Below are 22,151 nucleotides of genomic sequence, written 5' to 3'. Positions count from 1 at the left end.
ATCTGTCTGGGCCAAAAATGAGTTGCCAAATATAGCATTTACTTATAAGGAATATATTGTGAATAGCTTTTTACTTTTCACTATCATGGAAAGATTATTCCAACCCCCATTCAGTCTATGTTTCTAAACAATACCTTTGTTAGGACTGTCTGGTCATTGCAGTTGGAGACAACTTTTCAGTGCAATTGAGATTTCTTGATAATGTTAAATCTGCCTTGTCAGCTGAATTCCTCTGGCTTTGTGATGCACTGTGGTAAAAATACATGATCAGATTTCACTGTTAAGGACATTCTTTCAGCAATACATGTACAGTCAAGTTTGTGCCTGGATAGCTGAACATGTGAGTTATGAGATTAAAAAAAAATGTTTTGTGATAAAACTTTATGGAAATGCAACAATCTGGAAGTCTAGCTCTGTCTTCGAGTAGCGAGGCCATGAAGAGTTGGGCAGTTGGGAGCTGATACCTCTCTGTCCTTTTCATAGTCACAGTCTTGGTTCTTCATATTTGAGGAGATGGGACAGTGAGGAGGCCTGTGGGCTTGATCTTATTAATGCCACCATCTAGAATGCAAATTCTTGGATATTTCATCTTCACAAGATGTGCTGCAAACTGAAAAAAATAAAGGGGGGGGCAAATTTATAGAGGATATACAAAATCTGTACTTCTCCAATCCCATTTTTTCCCCTCAAGCTGTGAAAGATAAAACTTCTTTAATAATACTATTATTATCATTGTTCTATCAGTGAATCACTATTTTGGGTTTTCAATATAAATCAAATCACCATTTAACATGTTGACAAGTTCTTTATACTATAGAATAAATGTGTCTCTTTAGTTCTCTTTTAAGCTTGTTGGAAGAGGCAATAAATATACATGGTATGCGTAATTTTTGAATATATATTATATATAATATTTTATAACATAAAATATATAATATTTGAATGTAATATTCAAAGAGTACAAAAAGTATACAGTGAGATGTAAATTCCTCCTACCTCTCCTCTCAGTTTCCCTCTCCAGAGATCATTACTATTTTTCATGTATCTTTCCAGTGATAGTTAAAACATTCTCAAATCTATATTGAACAATTTTTGATATTACTGTCCCTTTATTAGTTGTTGCAATTCTCGTGTAATGTCCCAGAGAGGGCCATAAACTTGTTGTAACATGTTTCTGGAGCAACTGTAATGAACAGTTTGAGACCATAAACTTGGAATGAATTTGAAGGATTCCAAGAGGTCATCCAAGGACATCCAAGAGGTCTTCTGGATGGTTAGCAAAATAGGACTTTGAAAAGTTAACAAGACATACATATATCTTCCTGACTTGGCCCATGTCTACCTATCTAGGATCATTGGTTATCTTTCTCCAGTCCTTTGACCTTATGATAAAGCAGTCCTGAACTTCTTGTCAATCCCAACATAAATGAGGTCACTTTAGGATGCAGAGCATTTTGGTTGTGCAGGTTGCCCTTTGTTGGGAACATGTACTATTTCCCACCAGCTCCTGGATAGCCTTTAGTTCCTCCTCAAAAGCCCCCGCCCCCACCACCCCCACCTGCCTAATTTCTATTTATTTCCCTACTCATGCAATTTCTTCCCTACATGCTAAGTCTCCATTACAAACCTCTCTTCTTAGCCTGTAAAATTCCTTGGGCTAAATCTCTGTCTTTTGCTTACCATGCTTATTTAAATTTAAGAGCCTGCTTCCCTAGGACAGTGAGACTGTTCTCTTTCTTTTTATCCCTAGTGCCTGGCACATGACAGGGGCTCAATATATGCTTGTTGGACTAAACTAAACCAAGACATAGGACATACAACCTGGGACAAAAGGATGAAGGAAAGAAGGGTTTTCTTGGACTCTGGCATTCTATTTCTATTCCCTCTCCTTGGGGGTGTTTGTTTTCTTCCTTCTCCTTGGGTACTTGCGACCTCAAGTTCTTTTCAATTACTTTGTCAAACTTGATCTCCGGTCCCTCCAGAAAAATGAAAACCTGCTGATACCGCTATTGAGAGTGGGTGAAGCTTAACAGCTGGTGAAGTCTCAAGCAAGCAGTCTACACTGCATGGTTCAAAAGCTGAATGTTTCGCTCAGGATAAGTTCAAGGCCTCAACCCCAGGGATTCTGCTTTATTGATCTAGGCTCAAGAAAGTGTTTTTTATTGTGGTGGTGGTAGTTGTTTTAAACAAACACCACTAGATGATATTAAAGTGGGTAGTCTGAGGACAGTATTTTGGAACATACCACCTAGAGCCAACAAGATAAAGGTATCAGTAACTAGATGCAATAGACATTGCTGGACTGGGGTCTTTAACAATCCTCAAAATGACTCACAGAAATGGACCTTAATACTGCTGACCCCACTGATCTTTTCCATCATTCTCTGCAGTGCCTTAATAGATTCAATGGCCATTTACATTTCAGAGCCAATACTCTTTTAGCCACCTGGAAGTATCTTTAATAGTAATCAATGTTGAAGAAAGACAGCGCATCTGTATTTCAAAAGCTATCAAGTGAGATAGACTATTACTGTGAACTGGTCTTCATGCTGTTCTTGCTTGTTTCTCTTTGAACTTCAGTCCTTAACAGCAGAGGAACTAGATTCATCTGCTCTGAGTCAAGTGCAGGCAGCACAGTCCCTGGTACCATATGATTACTGAAACATCTTTGCTTCATTCTCCCACATGTAGCAATACAATTAACACAGAAGCCGGAACTCTAAGATAAACTACCGTTATTGAAAAAAATCTTGTCGATAAGCAGTCTTAGCATTGAGTACTTCAAAACACTGTAGAAGTCAGAAAGCAAGGAAGGAAGGACTTCCTACTGTACATTTAACTTAATCTCTCTGACACTATGCTGTAGAGCTAGAAAGAGTTCCCAAGATTATTTTAAGGAGGGACATAACAACTAGTCTGCCACTGAGCTGGAAGTGGTGACGGCAAAGCAGGCAGAATAGAGCACTTTGGAACAATTAGGGTGGTGCTATGTGGGAGGTCTAAGAAGAAAAGTAGAAGCAGAATACAAGGAGATGGCAAATGTTTTGGTGCCTTGAAAAGCAAGGCTGTGCTTAAGTAAAGACAAAGAGCCAATGTTGAGTTTTCAGTTTAGGATTTTGAGTTCTGCTCTGCTTGTGGTTGCAAGTACCCATGTTAAATAGGGGGCCTAACAGTGAAGGCATGACTGGATCTTTTCCACTCCTACCATGGCAGCGTTTCCTCTTCATTCATTCATTCATTGATCATACATTTTAGTGAGTACTTACTGAGTACCATGCACTGTTCCAGTTTTTGCAGTGCTTATAGATCAGTGGAGGAGATAGGAACGAATAACCTCAAGTAGTAGGCGATTATACAAGTAGAAGTTTGGGGTACCTCTGAATTTAACAGGGGTTAAAGGAAGCTGATCCTCCCTCCCATCCCTCTTTTATTGACTCCTGAAGGGAGTGGGAATCCAGATGCGATGATTACAATTGTGTTCTCTGTGGCCATAGCCTGACAGGTTAGGGAGGGAGGAAAGGGCTGTGAATGTCCGGGGTGGTTTCCATGTGAAAAAAGCCACATCACTCATGGAGAAGACAGGTGGTGGAGCACAGGAGAACCAGGCATGTAGAGTTCCGGGTTTCATCCATCTTTCATTCTTCATCTGGCAGGGCTTTGGCAGCTTTAGGGTGTTAACATACAGGGTACTGGACTTTGGTGATTAAGAATCTAGAGTAGGGGCACCTGGGTGGCTCAGTGGGGTAAAGCCTCTGCCTTCGGCTCAGGCCATGATCTCAGGGTCCTGGGATCGAGCCCCGCATCAGGCTCTCTGCTTAGCAGGGAGCCTGCTTCCCCCTCTCTCTGCCTACCTCTCTGCCTACTTGTGATCTCTCTCTCTCTGTCAAATAAATAAATAAAATATCTTAAAAAAAAAAAAAAGAATCTAGAGTAGCCTGTAGCTGCAGCTTTGGGAGAGGCCGGACTTCAAACAAAAGTCACAAACCTAGACTCACTGAGCAATATCCTTGGCAGAAGTGGCAGGATGTCATATCGGACCAGTGGTTATGGAGCTGTCAGACTCATCTGGGTGCTTTTTTAGTCAACAATGATACCCAGACCCACTCCAGATCAGCAATAAGTAGAATTTTTTTGGGCTATCGCCCTAACATCAGGTTCTTCATCTGCTTGTTTTGAAGTGTTCTGGGTTATTCTATTGTGTAGCCAGCATTGAGAATAATTTTACTAGATAATGGGATTCGTTTGCTGGTGAGGTTTGTCTGAGACCTCAAGCTGCAATTTTAGTAAGTATAGTCCCATGTGGAGAGCAAGTCACCTTGCGCTAAAGAGGCTGGCATGTTTGGAGGGCTGGAATTTGGGAGACCAAGTCCTACGTGTAGAGAATGGGGTTCTTCCAACTGCACGACCAGCTGAGATCTATAGGTCAACATCCCATGTGGAGCTGGCAGGATCTGATATTTGCTGGGATAGGATTTTGGGACTCAGAGATGGCAGGGACAGCTGCATTTCTTGTGGGAAGTACTCCCATGTGGAAAAGGCAAAGCTCTTGCATTTTTGTCATTCCTCTGGTTAGGAGAATCTGGCTGTTCTTTTCATTTCTAGGGCTTAGGTAGACACACCTCAAAAGAGCACTGTCTGAAAGTGGCAGGCTCTTGTGGGTGCCACTCCTTTTTGTTTTTCTCTGTCTTTCATCTTAACTTGGATTAAGAAGCTGGCATGTTTGTCCAGTGGAAGTCAAGATCTGTTATAGGAGGAGAATGAGTGGAGGAAAGGGATATTTTTATCTGCTACAGAGTGGTATAGCATAACTAAGGCCAAGAAATTAAGGCTGAATATGGGTAAGATTTAAGAGAAGCAGAGAACAGGATCATGTTGTTTCTCACTGGGTGTCCCGGGTCACAGACTTGGGTAGAACCCACAGGCAGCTAAGAAAATTTGGCTTCTGCAAGATTCGGAAAGGAGCACATTGCAGGACAATTAAATTTCTTGATGGGAAACTTTGGCCTCGTGAGTTTTAAGTTTGTATTGGGAACTGGACAATTACCATGAACTAACTAACACTCTGGTGAAGCTCGAACGGAGGTCCTTTTCTCTCTTCCATTTTATTTGTCCATTCCTTTCCCTCCAAATATTGCTAAACTTGGGACATGGATATATTACTTTTGGTTGGACACAGAACTGAATAAGGGAACTGGCAAATTATCCTGTAATGAATAGCTGTAGTAATTTTATTTTCTTGGTTTTGTGGTTGTGAGGCTGATGTTGTATTAGTCCTATATATCCTCTTGAGCTCCTGCAATTCTGAAAATATGGTGTCCATTTAATATTTCTGGCACTATGTGGTTAGGGCTGGACTGGTACCTCACACAAATTATGTACCTATTTCTAAGTTTGGCTGGACAACTCTATAAGTGTGGGATGAGATAAGATGAGAAACAGAATATGGGATTATTTCCACATCTAGAGTACAGTGTGGCCTTGGGTTAAAAATAACCCAAGTGCTGTCTTGTCCTGATTATTTTAGAAATTCTGAGGTCATTAATAAATTCTGAGGTCTTGATCACTTGAAGGGGTCATCTCAGTGCTCCCAGTTAGAAACATGAGAGCTGTGACAAGGAGTACTAGGAAAAGTTAAGAATGATTTACCTAATATGCCACTGATCTTTTCCCTTGATTATATAGTCAAGTATAATTTTGAAATGTCCTTTTTATTTCAATCCTTGTTGTGTTCTTTCCATAACTGAGATAAGTGTTCCATCTTCTGCTAGTCTTCTGTATTTAGATATTTTATAATTAACACACTAATGTTTATTTTCTTTAAAGTACTACATAAGTTTACCTTCTTAAATAAGTTACTTAAGGGAGCCCTTGTATGCATTTAATAGGAATGTATATTGGTTTGGCCATTATGGAAAACAGTGTGGAGGTTCTTTAAGAAACTAAAAATAGAACTACCATATGATCCAGCAATCCAACTTCTAAGTATGTACCTAAAGGAAATGAAATCTGGATTTTGGTATCTATACTCCCATATTCATTGCAAAACTAGTCACAGTAGTCAAGATAAGGAAATAACCTATGCTCATCGATGGATAATGGCTACACACACAGAACACACATGGGAATATTATTGAGCCATAAAAAAGGAACTCCTGCCATTTGGGATATCATGGGTATAGCTAGAGAACATTATGCTATATGAAATAAACCAGACACATAAGGACAAATACTGCATGATTTTGCTGATATGTGGAATCAAAAATAGTCAGTCATAGAAGCAGAGAGTAGAATGGTGGTTGCTAGGGGTGAAGGGGTTTGAGAAAGGAGATGGACAGATGTTGGTCAAAGGGTACAAAGGTCCAGTTATGCAAGATGAAGTCCTAGAGACCTAATGTACAACATGGCAATTACAGTTACAAGTATAATAATACTATATTGTTTGCTGAAAATTTGCTAAGAAGAAAAAGAAAGAAAATGCTGATTATGTGAGGTGATGACATGTTAATTTGTTTGATTGTGGTGAATATTTTATAATGTGTACATATACCAAAATATCAAGTTGTATACTTTTAATATATATATAATTCCTATGTATCAGTTATATCTCATTAATGCTGAAAAGAGAGTACTAAATAAGGTGCAAAACTGGTTTTCATAGTAATAACATCTAATAACAATTAAGCAATAACATCTATTAAGCAGTAATTACACTTTCATTTGACTCACAGAAGTAAAGTCCACAGCAGAGCAAAAGTAAGAAGGTGAACATAAGGTCAGCAATCATCTTACACCTTACCACAGGCACTTGTGACAAGTAAGGAGCAGAACTGTTAATTCCAGGGTATTAATGTAGAATCTTATATACTGTAAAATGGTTATTTATGCAATAAGGAAAAAATGGGAGCATGTATATAAACAGCCAATATGGCCTAGGATTTATTAAATTAATTAAATTTTATTAAATCCATGTTTGTTTTGTTAAGGATAGCTATCCTAATGGTGTCTGGGATATCCACAATCCATACTATGTTGTATATAAGACTGTATCTTAAAAAAACATTTTTAATAGTCTGTGTTATATAAGTAGATATATAAATAATTGTAGTTTTTTTCTAAATAGTTGTAGTTTTATTTTAATTTTCTGTTGCCTATATAGTTTCTATCTCCATCTTATGTCTTCCCATTCTCTCTTTACCTTTTTTATTAAAAAAAAAGTCAAAAAAATATATAAATAGACAAGAATGGTATAATGAGCCCCTAGGTACCCAAAACCCAGTTTCAGTAATTACAGCTCAGATAGTTTATTTCATTTGTTCCTTCCATTCACTCTTCTTGACTACAACCATTATTTTGAGGTAAATCTCATCTATCATTTTGTACATAAATATGTATCCTTAAAACAAAAATACTTAAAAATATAACCACAGTATCATTATACATCTAGAAAATATTAACAATAATCCTTTAATTATTTAGTAAGTGTTCGCATTTACAATTACTTCATAAATGTCATCTTTGCATTCATCCATCCATCCATCTATCCACCCATCCATCCATCACCAACTTATCTATATTTACAATCTGTTTATTTGCATCAGGATCCAAACAAGGTTCACACATTATGACTGAAGGATGGCTTTTAAGTCTCCTGTAATCTATACATTTGTTTTATCTCTTCATTTCTTTGCAGAAAGCCTATTCTCTCTTGAATCTACTCTAATCAGACTATTGTCTCCATCACTCCCCTAAAATACTCTTACAAAGGTCAACAACAATCTCCACTTTGTCACACTGCCAAATCCGATTTTTAAGTCTCAACTTGAATCTTACTTTACCCATCAGCAACATCTGACGTATTTAATTATACCTTCCTCTTTTCAAAACTCTCAGCTCAGGTCATGATCTCAGGTCAGTGAGATAAAGTGTTGAGTTGGGCTCTGTGCTTAGCAGTGAGTCTGCTTAAGATTCTCTCTCTCTCCCTCTTCATTTCCCCCACCCACCCACCCACCCACCCACTAGTGCTCTCTCTCTCTCTCAAATAAATAAACAAATCTTTAAAAACAACTTTCTGAAGGCCCATGGTGCACATGTCAAATGGTGTTTTCCTTCCTTCCCCTTCCATCTTCCTTTGATCTCTTGTTTTCTTTGTTGATCTCTTCTACCAATCATGTGCACTAAAGCAATTTTTAAAAAAATTATAAGCTAGTTTATAATGGAGACAATGGATTTTTACAATTTCCTGAAATAAATTTTAGTTATATCTTTTAATGGTCTTTTGACAGTCTGTTGTTGAGCCCATCAGCTGGAATTTGTCTTCCATTCTGGGATAATGCATTTATAAGCTATTATATTTAATTATAAGAAAGAAAACTCTACTTTTTTCTGTATTGTAAAATACTAAGTGCTTATTTCATAAGTGGAAGGATTCTATGTGTTTACACATCCTGTTTTAATTCTCCGAATTCTAGTCTAAACCTTTAAATCCTTAATTGATGTTTTAGTCCTCATTTCCCATTAGCACTTCAAACTCAGTATGTCCAAAATTCATCAGACTTCCTCCAAATCGACGTTCTCTTCCTAATTCTATTAAAGGTATCAGCAACCTCCCCAAAAACCCAATCTGGAAATTTTAAGGTTATCTTTGACTTAAAAAAACCTTTTTTAAAAGTTTAAATTCAATTAGCCAAGGTATATTTTTGACTTTTGACTTTGGCTCCATGTTCATTTAGGTACAAAGCTGTGTCAGTTTTCTCTGCGATTGTCTTGGATTGATTCCTTCTTTTCCATTCCTCTGCTCCTACTCCATTTTAGATCCTAATTACTCTTGGATTAGTTCCTAAATGGTTCTTGTGCTTTTAGTTTTTCCTTTTCCATTTGCTTGGCACTCTGCTGCCTACACAGAGCAATATGGAGGCCCTCAGGAAATCCTGAGACCCTAACACTATTGTGTAGAGATGTTTTCCTTCCTAAGGGGGATTACCATTAAGCAAGGTGACTCAAGATCTATGGATCCTTTCCAAGGAATAGCTTGCTTCTCTATAGTCAGGAAGGACAACATATAGTACCCAAAAAGTCCTTACTGAAAAATTTCATTTTGATAATATTAAGTCTAAAATTTCTTTATATTTTAAGGACAAAAGAAATTCTTCATTTTAGATTTATGCTTATTTACTCATTTTATAAATACATGCATTTATTAACACATAAGTTAAAGATTAATGAGAAGATTGTCTCTTAGTGTCCTGAATAAGGTAAGAAAAGATAGTGACAGAATGTTACCAGATGCCTTGAATCACATGACAAAAGCAGTGAGGCCATTTCCCCAATGTCCTTTTGAAAGTTGCAGGACTTTGGCTGTCAGTCTCAGACAAACTCCAATTTCCTTTTCTCAGAGCCATGAGAGCTTTGCTAAGTGGGGGCTTACAAACTATTTAGATAGCAGGAGATTGCAAGTGTGAGACAAGATCAGTATAAAGGTAGAATCTGGGAAGAACCTAGCATTGGAATAGACTGGGAATACAGAGAGAGTGAAATTCTTTGACTGGTCTCTGGTTTTTGGTGTTTAAAAATTTCTATTTTATTGGGATCAAGGGCAAAGGAGAGGGAAGACACTAGAAGTAATTTGCCAAATGACTTTCTAAATACAGCTGTTAGTATTACTTTCCTTTTTAAAAACCTTTAATAGTGCCTCACTATTACATGTAAACTCCTTAGTATAGCATTCAAGGCCATCTACTTCCAGACTCTTCTAGCTTTCCAGCTTGTCTATAGCTAGAATGCTCTTCAAAGAAGCTCTGTGCTTTCCAATCAGCATGTGCTATTTCCTTTGCCTGGAATGTTCCTTCCTGACCATGGCCCTCCTCCCAATACATTTCCTTACTGAAATTCTACTCATAATTTAAGGTCTGTTATCTTCTTCTCCATGAAGATTTAGGAACCCTTCATTTAACTGGAAGAAATTTCTTCCTTCTCATTGATTTTCTAGAACTTTAATTATAAACTTCACATAGCACATGCTACATTCTGCTTTGAGTTTTAATTGGTTGCATACATGTCTTATCTTCCTAACTAGATTGTAAGTTTTTTGAGGGCAAAGGACTATGCCTTTCTCCTTTCTGTTTTCTCATAATAGTTCCATCATGTAAGCACTTAATGTTTGTTGTCTTGAATTAAACTAGTAGCTGATATTAGTATTTTTTCTTTTGTCTTTCTCTTTTCACTAATTTCTGCAAATGTGCAGTCTACAGCAAACTATTATTTCTCATGTGTTCATTCATTAACTTAGTCATTAATTCAAACATCAAATATTTTTTGAGTGCTTTCTACTTCCAAGGCATGATGCCGGGAGCCAGGGGTACAACAATGAATATAATATAATCCTTGTCTTCAATGAGCTTGGAGTTTAGTTGGAGATGCAGAGAAGAGAAGAGGCAATTAAAATACCATTTGATAAGTGCTATATAGAGCCATCATACATGGTTGGACAAATTGTGCACTGCATGAGAGAACCTGGAAAAGGGGTAAGTGGAGCATGAAATGTAGCCCATCCTCTCCTTTGCAAACTTTGTGCCCTTATGTGGTACTGTGTTCACTAAAGGAAGGAAGGATCTTATCTAATGCACACAGAAATTCTATATATTTTAATCATCCCAATGTCATTATAAAACGAAAAGATATGAGCACTTGGGAAGGGTATTTAGTACAAGATCTGAGGAGTTAAGAAATAGTTCTTTATATAAACAGCTATTTAAGACTGGGTAATGGGAATTACCCAGGTGAACAGAAGTGGGAAGAATGCTCCAAACAGAAGTACAAAAAGACAAGAGATAGGAACTACAGGTAGTTAGTTATGGCTGGAATCTAAGAGGCTGAGGAAAGAGCAGTGAGGGATGAACTTGGAACACAAAGCAGAGCCCAGATCATAAAGGGCCTTATAGATGGTGAGTAGGATTTGAATTTTATTTTGAAGGCAACAAAAAGTCACAAAGGTATTTTGACAATGATCCGATTTACATTTCAAAAAGCTCACCTTAGTTGTGGGGTAAAACTGGGGGAAGGGGATTGCAGTTAGAGACATTGGAAGTTGTGGTAAGTCAGGCATGAGGTACAGTGAACCGACTTACGACAGGTGGATAGTAGGGATGAGAGAATTCCAGACCTAGCTAGCAGGGTGATAGGACAAATAATAATTTTCTATATAATTTGTTGTCACTAGTCAAGAATGTGAAATAACTCATCATTTCATTCAAACAGACTGGGTGGTATGGAGAAAAGTGTAGGAACTTTGTAGTTAGTACAGTTTGAATCAGGGTTCTGCCACTGGTTAGCTATGGGAACTTGGGTAAATAACTCAGCATTTTTGGCCTTAGTGTCCTCACCTGTTAAATATGTAGTAATAATACACTTGAATAGCATACATACAGTGTTGTTGGGAGGATTAGATATCGTATGTATAAGTGCTTGATTCATATTAAATACTATAAGCTAGTTTCCTTCTTTCCTCTCTTCCTCTTCCCCCTATTGATCCATTAATAGGAGAGTCATTTATGACACCTCACAATTGTACAGATTTAAACTTAAACAGCATATTTGTCCCCAAATGGAATGTAAGGTAGGGTTCACAGTGTTTATGATGAACTGTTTATAATAGAGCAGTAATGTATACTAGTAACGTTTACTGCTTACTAGATTACATATATTTTCAGCAATTAGATGAAAGCTAGGGATCTAGTCTCTTTCAAAAAATGACACACTTGTATAACATTTTACAGGTAATTTTAATTAGTTCAAAGACTTTCTAAAAGTCATGATGGACTCTTGGTTTAGAAGTTTTCCTTTATACTAATCTATTTAATTTTTAATTTTTGAGACTTGATAGTGTTTATCCATATGGTAATAGGAATCTAGTGTTTATCCGTATGGTACCTGGGGTCTTCCTCTAGATTTACAGATTAGGTTTAACAATCGCTTATAATTTCAAACAAGCCCTCTTAGGAATGGCTATGTGGGACTTTTTTTTGAAGTTGACAGTAAGAAAATAGGAGAAAATATTTTTAGACACGACATAAAGTTGTTTTGTTTTGTTTGTTTTTGTTTTTTGAAAACAGTTCTTATTCTAACAAAAAAAGCATACTGACTCATATCAGACGCTAAGCCTCTTCTGATAAAATTCCACCATCTAATACCACCATATGTCAGGAGCTCTAATGAGCTTGTGGTACATTTTCCTTTGATCTGTGATATTTGGGACCAGAATTTCAGCAACAATCATTTATCAACTTACATTTACACTAGACAACTGAGAACAGTAAACCCATACTGTGTCTCAACCACTGGCCATATTACACACAGTATACTATGCTCTGAAAAGAATGTATACAATAAAAACTCAGATTCAAAACAGTTAGAGCTCTGATGGATCATGGCCAAGTTCCAACCTCTGTAGGTCAAGCGGGAGGGCAACTATGGTTAGTTTGTTATTCAGCTAGAACATTCCTGTGGTAAGGAGTAATTAATTAAACAGTGGGCTGTGGAGGACAGGGTGGGTATGTACAATAACACATACTGAGACAAGATAACAAGATAACAGGTCAGAATATAGGTGCCAGAGATCACAAGATTCAGATGATGACTTGGCAGTTTTTCATAAAACTTGAAATGAGTTCCCTCTTTTTAAAAACTGCTTGCACACATAATACATCCAATGGAGATGTTTAAAAAACAAAGTCTGGTTAGGTGTCTTAGGGCTCTCTTTACTACAACTTCCACATTGCTTTTTACTTCACAAAACCTTTGAAAAGCTATGAGAACTGGGACTCTATCAGGCAGGTTGTAGCTGGGTGGTCTTTTAAAGTAAGTTATCCCCCAACATTTAATAAATGCAGAGCTATACAGAAGACGTTTCACTGTTACTTGTAAGCATCATATTATGTCTAATGTGTTCAAGCCACATTAATATCTAAAATGTTTCCTTATAATCTGATGTAAACCCACAGACCAAAACATTTGCTGACAAGAAGGCGAAGAATAAGCCAGAAAGAAAGCCAAGTTTAACGATAGCCAGTGCTTATGTGTCTAACAAGACCAAGAAAGAATTCCTTGCATATTTGGAACTCATAAAAGAAATTCACTTCCCATTCTTCACCAATGCTTAAGGTACAATATAAAGAGGCCTAATACATTTTCTGACAGGTAAGAGTTCTCATACAAAGTGGTTTAAAATTATTATATTAATCTGAAGAACTAGGTAGATATCATCTGGAGCCAGAGAAGTTTACTATGGGGACAACACATACTGATTTGGCTGAAAGTGTTTTCAGAGTCACCTGGTCCCCTGGGAGCACTCTTGCCATGGGCTGAGAGTGTGGAAGCCTCCCATCACTGCAGTACAGACTGATTTCCAACCTAACATTCCCAAACCAAATACCACTGGCCTACGGGGAAGGCTGAATAAACACAATTGGACTGTTCTCTTATATAAAAACATAGCTGCAATGGCATGGTTTCCTATTGCAAATCTGATTATCTGTAGTTGATAACAGATGCCGTATTATAAATTTAATTCCTACATGCCACATGCAGAAAGTATCAGGTACTCACTCATGGAACCTTCACAAAAGTCATCTCTCATCTATGTTTCTGAATCAACTGTTACTCAGAAATATATGTTTGGCTCTTTTCTATTTTGTTTTGTTTTATTTGGCTTTGTTTTGTTTTAAAGGAAAGAATAATATCAATAATAGCGCACATGGCTTATTATTGCCACTGGCTCTTATGTTCTCGGATGAATAATTTTTTTTTAAGATTTTATTTATTTATTTGACAGAGAGAGACACAGCAAGCGAGGGAACACCAGCAGGGGGAGTGGGAAAGTGAGAAGCAGGCTCCCTGCCGAGCAGAGAACCCAACGTGGGGCTCGATCCCATAACGTTGGGATCATGACCTGAGCCAAAGGCAGACACTTAATGACTGAGCCACCCAGGAGTGCCTGTCCTGAATATTTCTTTTGATGACAAAAGAAAAGCACTGATTTTATGCCAAGAGTATACCATTTTAAGGGAAAGACAAGATGTTCCTAATATTTTCCAAAGGGTTGACAAGATCAAGTGAAATGCAAAGATTCCTTCAGTTTCTTTCTTAGATGACCTTTTGAATGTGGTACACTGGCAGGGATGAAATTTTAGTGGTCTTATAAACACAAAATATAATCCAGCCAGGGTAATTATTTATAAAGTCTTACGCATTTCAGTGACTAATACAGCAATATGATGTTTACAGTTTTTCTTAAGAACTTTCTAAAGATAGAGAAACACTAACTTTCATTTTGTTCTGGTCCCTGTTGTTGGCCATTTTCTAGTCCGACAGTCATCACTAGTCCTAGAGTTGGATCTCACTACATTCTTGCCCCACAGGGAAGAAAAAAAGTAACCACTAACACATTAAAGCATGACACTGTGGTGTTAACATTCTCCTTAAATATTATAATTTACTTCTGGGAAAGAGGTGTATGCATGATGGTATTCTGTCCAGCAGAGATACATGAGACATTGAACTTGCATTGGGAGTGGGGTAGTGAAATGGTTGCTGTATCAAAACAACCCATATATTTTTCCTTAGTAATATCTGTTAATGTTAAAAATAAAAATTTCCTTTAATCTGAGTAACCTGCTCAAGGATATAACAATGCTCCTTCTTATGAGTTCATTTTTTTTTAAAGATTTTATTTATTTATTTGACAGACGGAGATCACAGGTAGACAGAGAAGCAGGCAGAGAGAGAGGAGGAAGCAGGCTCCCTGTTGATCAGAGAGCCTGATGTGGGGCTCGATCCCAGGACCCTGGGATCATGACCTGAGCCGAAGGCAGAGGCTTTAACCCACTGAGCCACCCAGGCGCCCCTTATGAGTTCATTTAATCTGTAATTTGAATGATGGATTTATCTCTGCCTCCCCCTATTGATCTGAATATATACAGATTTGTACATGAGCTCTCTGAGATTAATTCAGCACATGTCAGTTTCATAAGAGTTATCCTTTATGGTACTTTCTGTAAAGATCATGCTGGTATGTTTTCTTCTATGCCTAAGAGATCGAATTCGGGTTTAGCAATCGAAGATGCAGTTTCTCATGTGAATTTTATTTTTATTTTTAAATTTTTATTTATTTATTAAATATTTTATTTATTTATTTGACACAGAGACAGAGATCACAAGTAGGCAGAGAGAGAGGGGGAAGCAGGCTCCCTGCTGAGCAGAGAGCCTGATGTGGGGCTCGATTCCAGGACATGGAGATCATGACCTGAGCCGAAGGCAGAGGCCTAACCTACTGAGCCACCCAGGTGCCCCTCTCATGTGAGTTTTAAAAAGATGATTATTTCTGCAGTGAGATAAGAATGAGACCTTGCCATCTTTCTCATTTCAAATGTTACATGAAGCCTGAATTGACTTTACACTTGTTTTGATAGAGTGGTCTTCCTACTCCCATTAACCCTACCAATACATACAGTCTGCATTTTTTTAGCTTGTCAAATTAAACTTAGTCACGCAGCAGCAAGGATCAGCACAAAATCTGACCCACCCTTGGAGCAGTAGTATACAACTCAGAGACTTAGAACTCCACTTAACTCACTTGAGACTACCTGACATTCCTTGATGCTGACCCGACATTGTTCTCAGAATATCTGGATGTGCTTGATTATATAATAGCTCACTTCTTTATTTAACCTGTAGTATAAGGTGAGTTAAAGATTACCTGACAAGTGAGATTCAGTATGACTTAGAGAAGTCCTATGTGGTACTCTAATTAAATTAGGATCATTGTAGTCCTCCTTTTTTGCCCTGTTCAGGGGAAAGCAACGTTTTAGCTAGCTAAGAAATGGCAGATTCTAAAGGTTTCCTAGTGTATTTAGCGTGATAGCTAGGCCAAATACAAGAGACTTATGAAGTGGTAATTACAAAGAAACCAATAAATTGCTAATCAGTTGTAATTACAGGAAATAGTGAATACATAAGTAAAATGGGATCATGGATCTTTCAATTATAGTCAGGTACACAAATAAGCTATAATTCTCAGATCTATTTTGCTTTCTCCTATGTCATTTTTGACAATATATTCAATACACTTGACCATTACAGAGTAAATCTTTCATATTTGTATTACAAAAGACACTCTGGTTCTAATTTGTACGTCAAACAGATGATTTTAATACTGTCACACACTAGATAAGTGGCTCATTTTTTTCCTTTCTTGCAGTTGCTCAATGATATTTTGCTACTTGTTAAATTGAATATTAAGGACCCTTTTCTTTTATTGAGCTATAGTCTATTTTACTTAATATTTTTATTTGTTGGATTTTCAGTCTAGCTCTTTTATTAGATTGTAACAGAAGATGTAAAATTGGGAAAATTACAATCAGCATCTACTGTTTTGTGAGTAAAAAATTCCCTAGTCCAAATATGGGTTTGGCACAGAAACCATAAACTTTTCCAAAGATAATCTGTAACTATGCTAACTAGAATTGGCACCTCCACTTCCTTTTCACAGCATTCAACTGGGACTCTCTTAATCTTTTCAAAATAGGACTCTGCCAGCTACAGTGCACTGATTTCAACTCAGAAGAAAACCTTACTTGCTTGGAAATCACTGTGTGTGTGTGTGTGTGTGTGTGTGTGCGTGTGTTTCAATACTAACAAGGGTAAAAGATGAGCCCTGATCAGAAGAGCTCTTATGAAAGAATCTATACTACTGTGTGACGGAAAATTGTAGGGCTCAGATGAACTGTGGACAGTAGGATAGTCTGAACATATCAAACCCTCGAACTTTTCAAAAATTGCTATTTTAACCATTTTTAGGTGTACAATTCAGTGGCATTAGGTACATTCACAATAGTGTACAATTGTCACCAGTAGTTATTTCCAAAATTTCTTATCATCCCAAAGAGAAACTCTGTACACATTAAAAAAAACTCCCATTCTCTCCTCTCTCAGCCCATTAGAACACTAATTTACTTTCTGTCTCCATGAATTTGCCATTCTAGATGGTCCATTTAAGTGGAATCAAAGAATATTTGTCCTTTAGTGTTTGGCTTATTCCAATTTACCATGATGTTTCTACGGTTCACCCATGTTGTAGCATGTATCAGAACTTCATTCTTTTTTAAGGCTGAATAATATTACACTATATGTATATACCACATTCTGTTTATTCATTCATCTGTTGATAGATACTTGGGTTGTTTCCACCTTTTGGCTATAGTGGTGCTATAGACACTGGCATACAAGTATGATCTGTTTGAGCTCTTGTTTTCTATTCTTTTGGGTATTTACATAAGAATGGAATTGCTGGTCATAATGTAATACTACATTTATGTTTTGAAGGAATTGCCAAACTCCTAAAGTGATTTCTATAGAAGGTGCATCATTTTACATTCCTACCAGCCTTGAGCTAGAATTTCTTTCCAATTTCTCCATATCCTTGCCAACAGTTGGGTGATATCTCACTATGGTTTTGATTTGCATTTTACTAAAGACTAATGATGTCAAGTATCTTTTCATGGGCTTATTGGTCATTTGCATATTTTCTTCATCCTTAGAGCCAAAGAAATTAGCAGCTGGAAAAAGGGAGTAGTTAGAGAAGGCTTTCTGGAGACAAGTGTTAACCTTCCGTAGAAGAATATAGCAAACTTGAGATAATTTTTGAGTGAAGAATACAGAGGGATAAATATTCTTGACTCTTTCCCTCTGGTAACTTGTCAGAACTCCCCATTAGCTCAACAGCTTGAAGCCAGAGAACATGGAAGCCAGCCTCCTAAGGCAGAGAACAGGGTGAAGAAGTGTAGAGAATGGATCTAGAATAAAAGGTGGAGCAAATAAAGGCTACAACAACATTGGATACATAGAATTCCAGTAAATAATTTTAAATTGAGATGCTTCTATATGGTGGTGGTGGGGAAGCATTAGTAAAGTCATACAGATCTGAACAGTAGATAAAAAGATGACGGAACAGCATAAGCAAATAAATAACTGAAGTTCTTTTTAGTCCCATGGTGAGAAAAATTTTTAAGATATATCTCTATGCAAATACTTAATTTGTTTCTCAAAAATAATTTCCTGATGTTGGACTGAAGCATGAATAGCTGAGTATACAATTTGTTCAGTCATTGTTGTCTATAAGCACTAATGACCATGCAGTTTGAAGACATTGGCTAATTTATTCATAATGTGATGGCTCTTCATGTATTACTTTTCTTATCATATATTGTTATTACTTAACTATATTCATGCTTCCAGATTTCCTTCATATTTTGAACTTTTAAATTTATTTGCGCTATGATAGATTATAGCATGTTATGGGTTTTGCATATAACCAAGGACAGATGCTTTGTAATTGATAATTTATTCATTTAAAAAATATTTTATTTATTTATTTGCCAGAGAAAGAGAGAACAAGCAGGGGGGATGGCAGGCTGAGGGAAAACCAGGCTCCCCAGTGAGCAAGGAGCCCGATGTGGGACTCAATCCCAGGACTTGGATCATGACCTGAGCTGAAGACAGACAACCAACTGAGCCACCCAGGCATCCCTATAATTGATTATTTAATGAAATAAATTAGTTATCTATTTATTTATATATATATTTTAACCTTTATGGTAAAATTAAGACACAATTCTAGAGATTTGTACAATGAGTAGGATGCTTGAAAACATCTGTCATATTTAAGAAGATTAAATCATAGGGTCTATTATTTAGATAACCATCTTTCAAATGATGAATGCTTTATAAAAATAGAGTCATAAGCTTGTTATCTTGAAGAGCATAAAAGTTTATTTCAGGTCTTGATTTCATAGGCTGGAAAGAACTATTGGGATCAGTAAAAAGTCAGAACAAGCCTACCTAAAAAATAAAGATAAAAAACAGGACCAATGGCAGCATTCAGACTCAAAAGCCTTAAGAATTCACTGAGTTAAGGGGGTGGCCTGTAGAGTTCATACGGATTCATGTTTCAATCATGGCATATTAAACTTTGAGTCTACGTTTTTCTCAAATTAACTTTGAGTCCAAGATTTTCTCATGTGTAAAATGCATAGAATAATGTCTCCCTCATAGAAGAATGTTGAGAAGAATGAAATGACATATGGAAAGTACTTGCTACTTACAAAGACCAGTCAATAACTGGGATTATTATCATTGTAAGGATTTCTTCCTAAAGCTGTCTATTACTTGGAACCCAGAAATATGTGCTTTTCCATACTAATTCTGTGGCTTGAATGTATTGATATGCATTATAATTGAAAATTGATATTTTTCATTGGAATGCTGTGACAATATAGATTAATGTAGCAACAGCAGTATTACATAGCAAAATAAGAGTAGTAATTATTGTCTAACAATTTACATAAAAACAATTTAGATACCATGATGATTTTAGTTCTAAAATGTTCTCTTTTACTTAAAATTGCACATTTGTCATTTAGTATACTGACTTCCTCTGAAATAGGTGTATTTAAATTATTCCCTGTCAGATATCAGACATAATATATAAAAGAGGGGGTAAGTGATAATATGACATAACTAATATTCACTCAGATACTTCTTTGGTATGTTCAATTAAACTTTTTCATCAAGGATGACCTTCATTTAGTGTCAAAAACTATTGTTATCATTAGCCCTATACCTCTGAGACAAGGATTATTGGATGCTTAGAATAGTCTATGACCAAAAGTTTTATATTAAAATTCTCCTCTGACTATTCAGTATATATAGATTATTTCTAGATTATTTCTAGATTATTCAGGATATATAGACATTAAAGAATACATATTAGAGGGTAGTACTTTATTTCCACTGGTGATTTCTTTGAAGAAGAATTTTTTAAGTATATTCCTAACTTTCTTTTTGTCCCTTTATTCACTCTGCCTAGGGTAGCGGAGGACTGATTGATTTGATTGGTAAATTAGGGAAGGCTCTGCCTTGCCCTTCTTCCTTTTGGGAATAAGTTACCTGCAGGGAGCAAACCATGTCTGCTACTTTTCCAGGAGCAGATTCTTCCCTCCCCTTAGAAAAAGGGCCTGTCCTGGTTCAATGTTGCCTACATCTGGGTATGTTCACCAATCCTGGGGGATTTATGAGGAAACACATTTGGCTCTCATCTTAAACTATATTCTCAAACTTGTCTTTTATAAAAAATAACTGATATTTTTGACCTCCATAAGCTACTCTTTGTTTTATCCTCAATTTGCTAAGAACATAGTTAGGGAAGAGGGAAGACTTTTTATTTCTTCATATCCTCCTCGTATCTGAAAGTTGATATCCTTCCTGAATTCTCTATCATCAAAAAGCTTTGAGGCTATAGTAAACAAAATCCCCAGATCCAATAAATTCTATCATGATCAGCTTTCAGAGCCCCCAATCAAGCCCCAGTGTGCTTCTCCCATGGAAGGAACTGAAGCTACTTCTGTGCAATTTCAGAATGAAGTTCAAAAACAAAAACAAAACAAAACAAAAACAACTTAGGCTATCATTTGGCTCTTTCTAAGTTTATTACTGATCTTGATGTTGCACACTGAGGAAAAGTGTTAATTCTTTTACTGGGAAAGGTGAACAAACTCTTCAGTGTAAGAAAATAGTCAGAACTTCAAAGCTCATTTGATTTGTGACCAACTCCTAAAGAAATATACTCTTAGACAAACCGTTATGAAAGGCAGATAACACATCATTATGTTCATATGCCGCTTCTAAGTCCACTTACCTCTGCTGTGTGCTTTGCCACATGCCCCACGATGACAATGACCTTCCCTTTGAAGCTCTGGAGGACAGCAGTGAAAGGGCCCTGGGTAAGCTCCCCTTCTGCAGTGAAGGCAGCACTAAATGGAATGTTGATGCTGCCTGAAATATGACCCCGAATAAAACTGAGAAGGAAAGATTAAGGAAAACATTTATTTGTGTGTAGACTTGAGTGTGTGAGGGAAACTCACAGAGGGAATTGATTCGCAGAAGATAGTAGGTTAAAATCAAACACGAACACCCCTGATATGAGGAAGTGGCGATGCAACATGGGGGGTTAAGGGGGTAGGAGAAGAATAAAGGAAACAAGATGGGATTGGGAGGGAGACAAACCATAAGTGACTCTTAATCTCACAAAACAAACTGAGGGTTGCTGGGGGGAGGGGGGTTGGGAGAAGGGGGGTGGGGTTATGGACATTGGGGAGGGTATGTGCTATGGTGAGTGCTGTGAAGTGTGTAAACCTGGCGATTCACAGACCTGTACCCCGGGGATAAAAATATATTATATGTTTATAAAAAATAATTAAAAAAAAAATCAAACATGAACAGAGACCAGATTTAAAAATTCCCTGAACAGGCAAAACTAGTTTAGTCATACAAGCAAAGTTTAGTTTGGCTTATTGTGCAAGACAAGTGAAGCTAACTTAACATTGGTCACTCCTTGCTTATGCCTCTGAAAATCATAAACAAAACGTAAATTGTTGCCCCAAATTGATATGAGATAACCCCTAACCAATTCGCTCTCATTTAGGAAAATTCTAATATTGTAACTAAACTGAAAAATAGTTATTACCTCCACATCATATAAGCTTCTTTATAACAGGCTCAGTCCATCTATTTGTTTTGAGTGCTCCAAACTTGTAGACTGTGTTCTTTAGTATGCACATAATAAGCTTTTACTAATTATTACTTCAGTAATTCATTTGGTTTTACTTCTGGTTTTTATTTTTTCCCCCCCTGAACTTTTGATGGTTTTTAACATCTTGAATGCTCACGTGAGTATTTTATCTAAACGAAGAAAGGTACTGCTAAGAAAAAAAAAAAAGTTAAATATGAAAACGGAATGGAAAGAAGAAAGGAAGAAGATGAGTGGAAAATTTAAAGAAGACTTTCCTGAGGGGTGCCTGGGTGGCTCAGTTGGTTAGGCATCTGCCTTGGGCTCCGGTCATGATCTCTGGGTCCTGGGACTGAGCCCCACATCAGGCTCCTCACTCGGGAAGAACCTGCTTCTCCCTCTCCCTCCCCTTGCTTGTGCTCTCTCTCTCTGTGTCAAATAAATAAATAAATCTTAAAAAAACAAAAACAAAGAAGACATTTGTGATTAAATGAAGTATTGCAAAAGGGATCAGGATGCAGCAAATCAATATCAATTC

General features: G+C 37.0%; 1 protein-coding gene across 3 annotated transcripts in view; it reads right to left on the bottom strand.

Moving 5' to 3' along the window:
• Positions 1-54: 54 nt before the first annotated feature.
• The window catches only part of LOC111154891 (TBC1 domain containing kinase), a 207,720-nt gene continuing 185,623 nt past the window's right edge, over positions 55-22,151 (bottom strand). For 2 of the 3 annotated variants that reach the window (XM_022514848.1, XM_022514856.1), the window contains 2 exons: positions 20,744-20,903; positions 55-610 (listed from right to left, as the gene is read on the bottom strand). In XM_022514848.1, coding sequence (XP_022370556.1) covers positions 500-610; positions 20,744-20,903 — 271 coding nt within the window. In that variant the 3' untranslated portion in view covers positions 55-499. The remainder of the gene's footprint in view (positions 611-20,743; positions 20,904-22,151) is intronic. The other variant, XM_022514839.1, reaches the window with a different exon arrangement.

This window comes from Enhydra lutris, unplaced genomic scaffold (genome assembly GCF_002288905.1).
Source record: "Enhydra lutris kenyoni isolate GAN:26980312 unplaced genomic scaffold, ASM228890v2 scaffoldscaffold3, whole genome shotgun sequence".
Lineage (NCBI taxonomy): Eukaryota > Metazoa > Chordata > Mammalia > Carnivora > Mustelidae > Enhydra > Enhydra lutris.
Note: the sequence above shows the minus strand (reverse complement) of the source record. Positions and strands in the feature narration are given on the sequence as shown.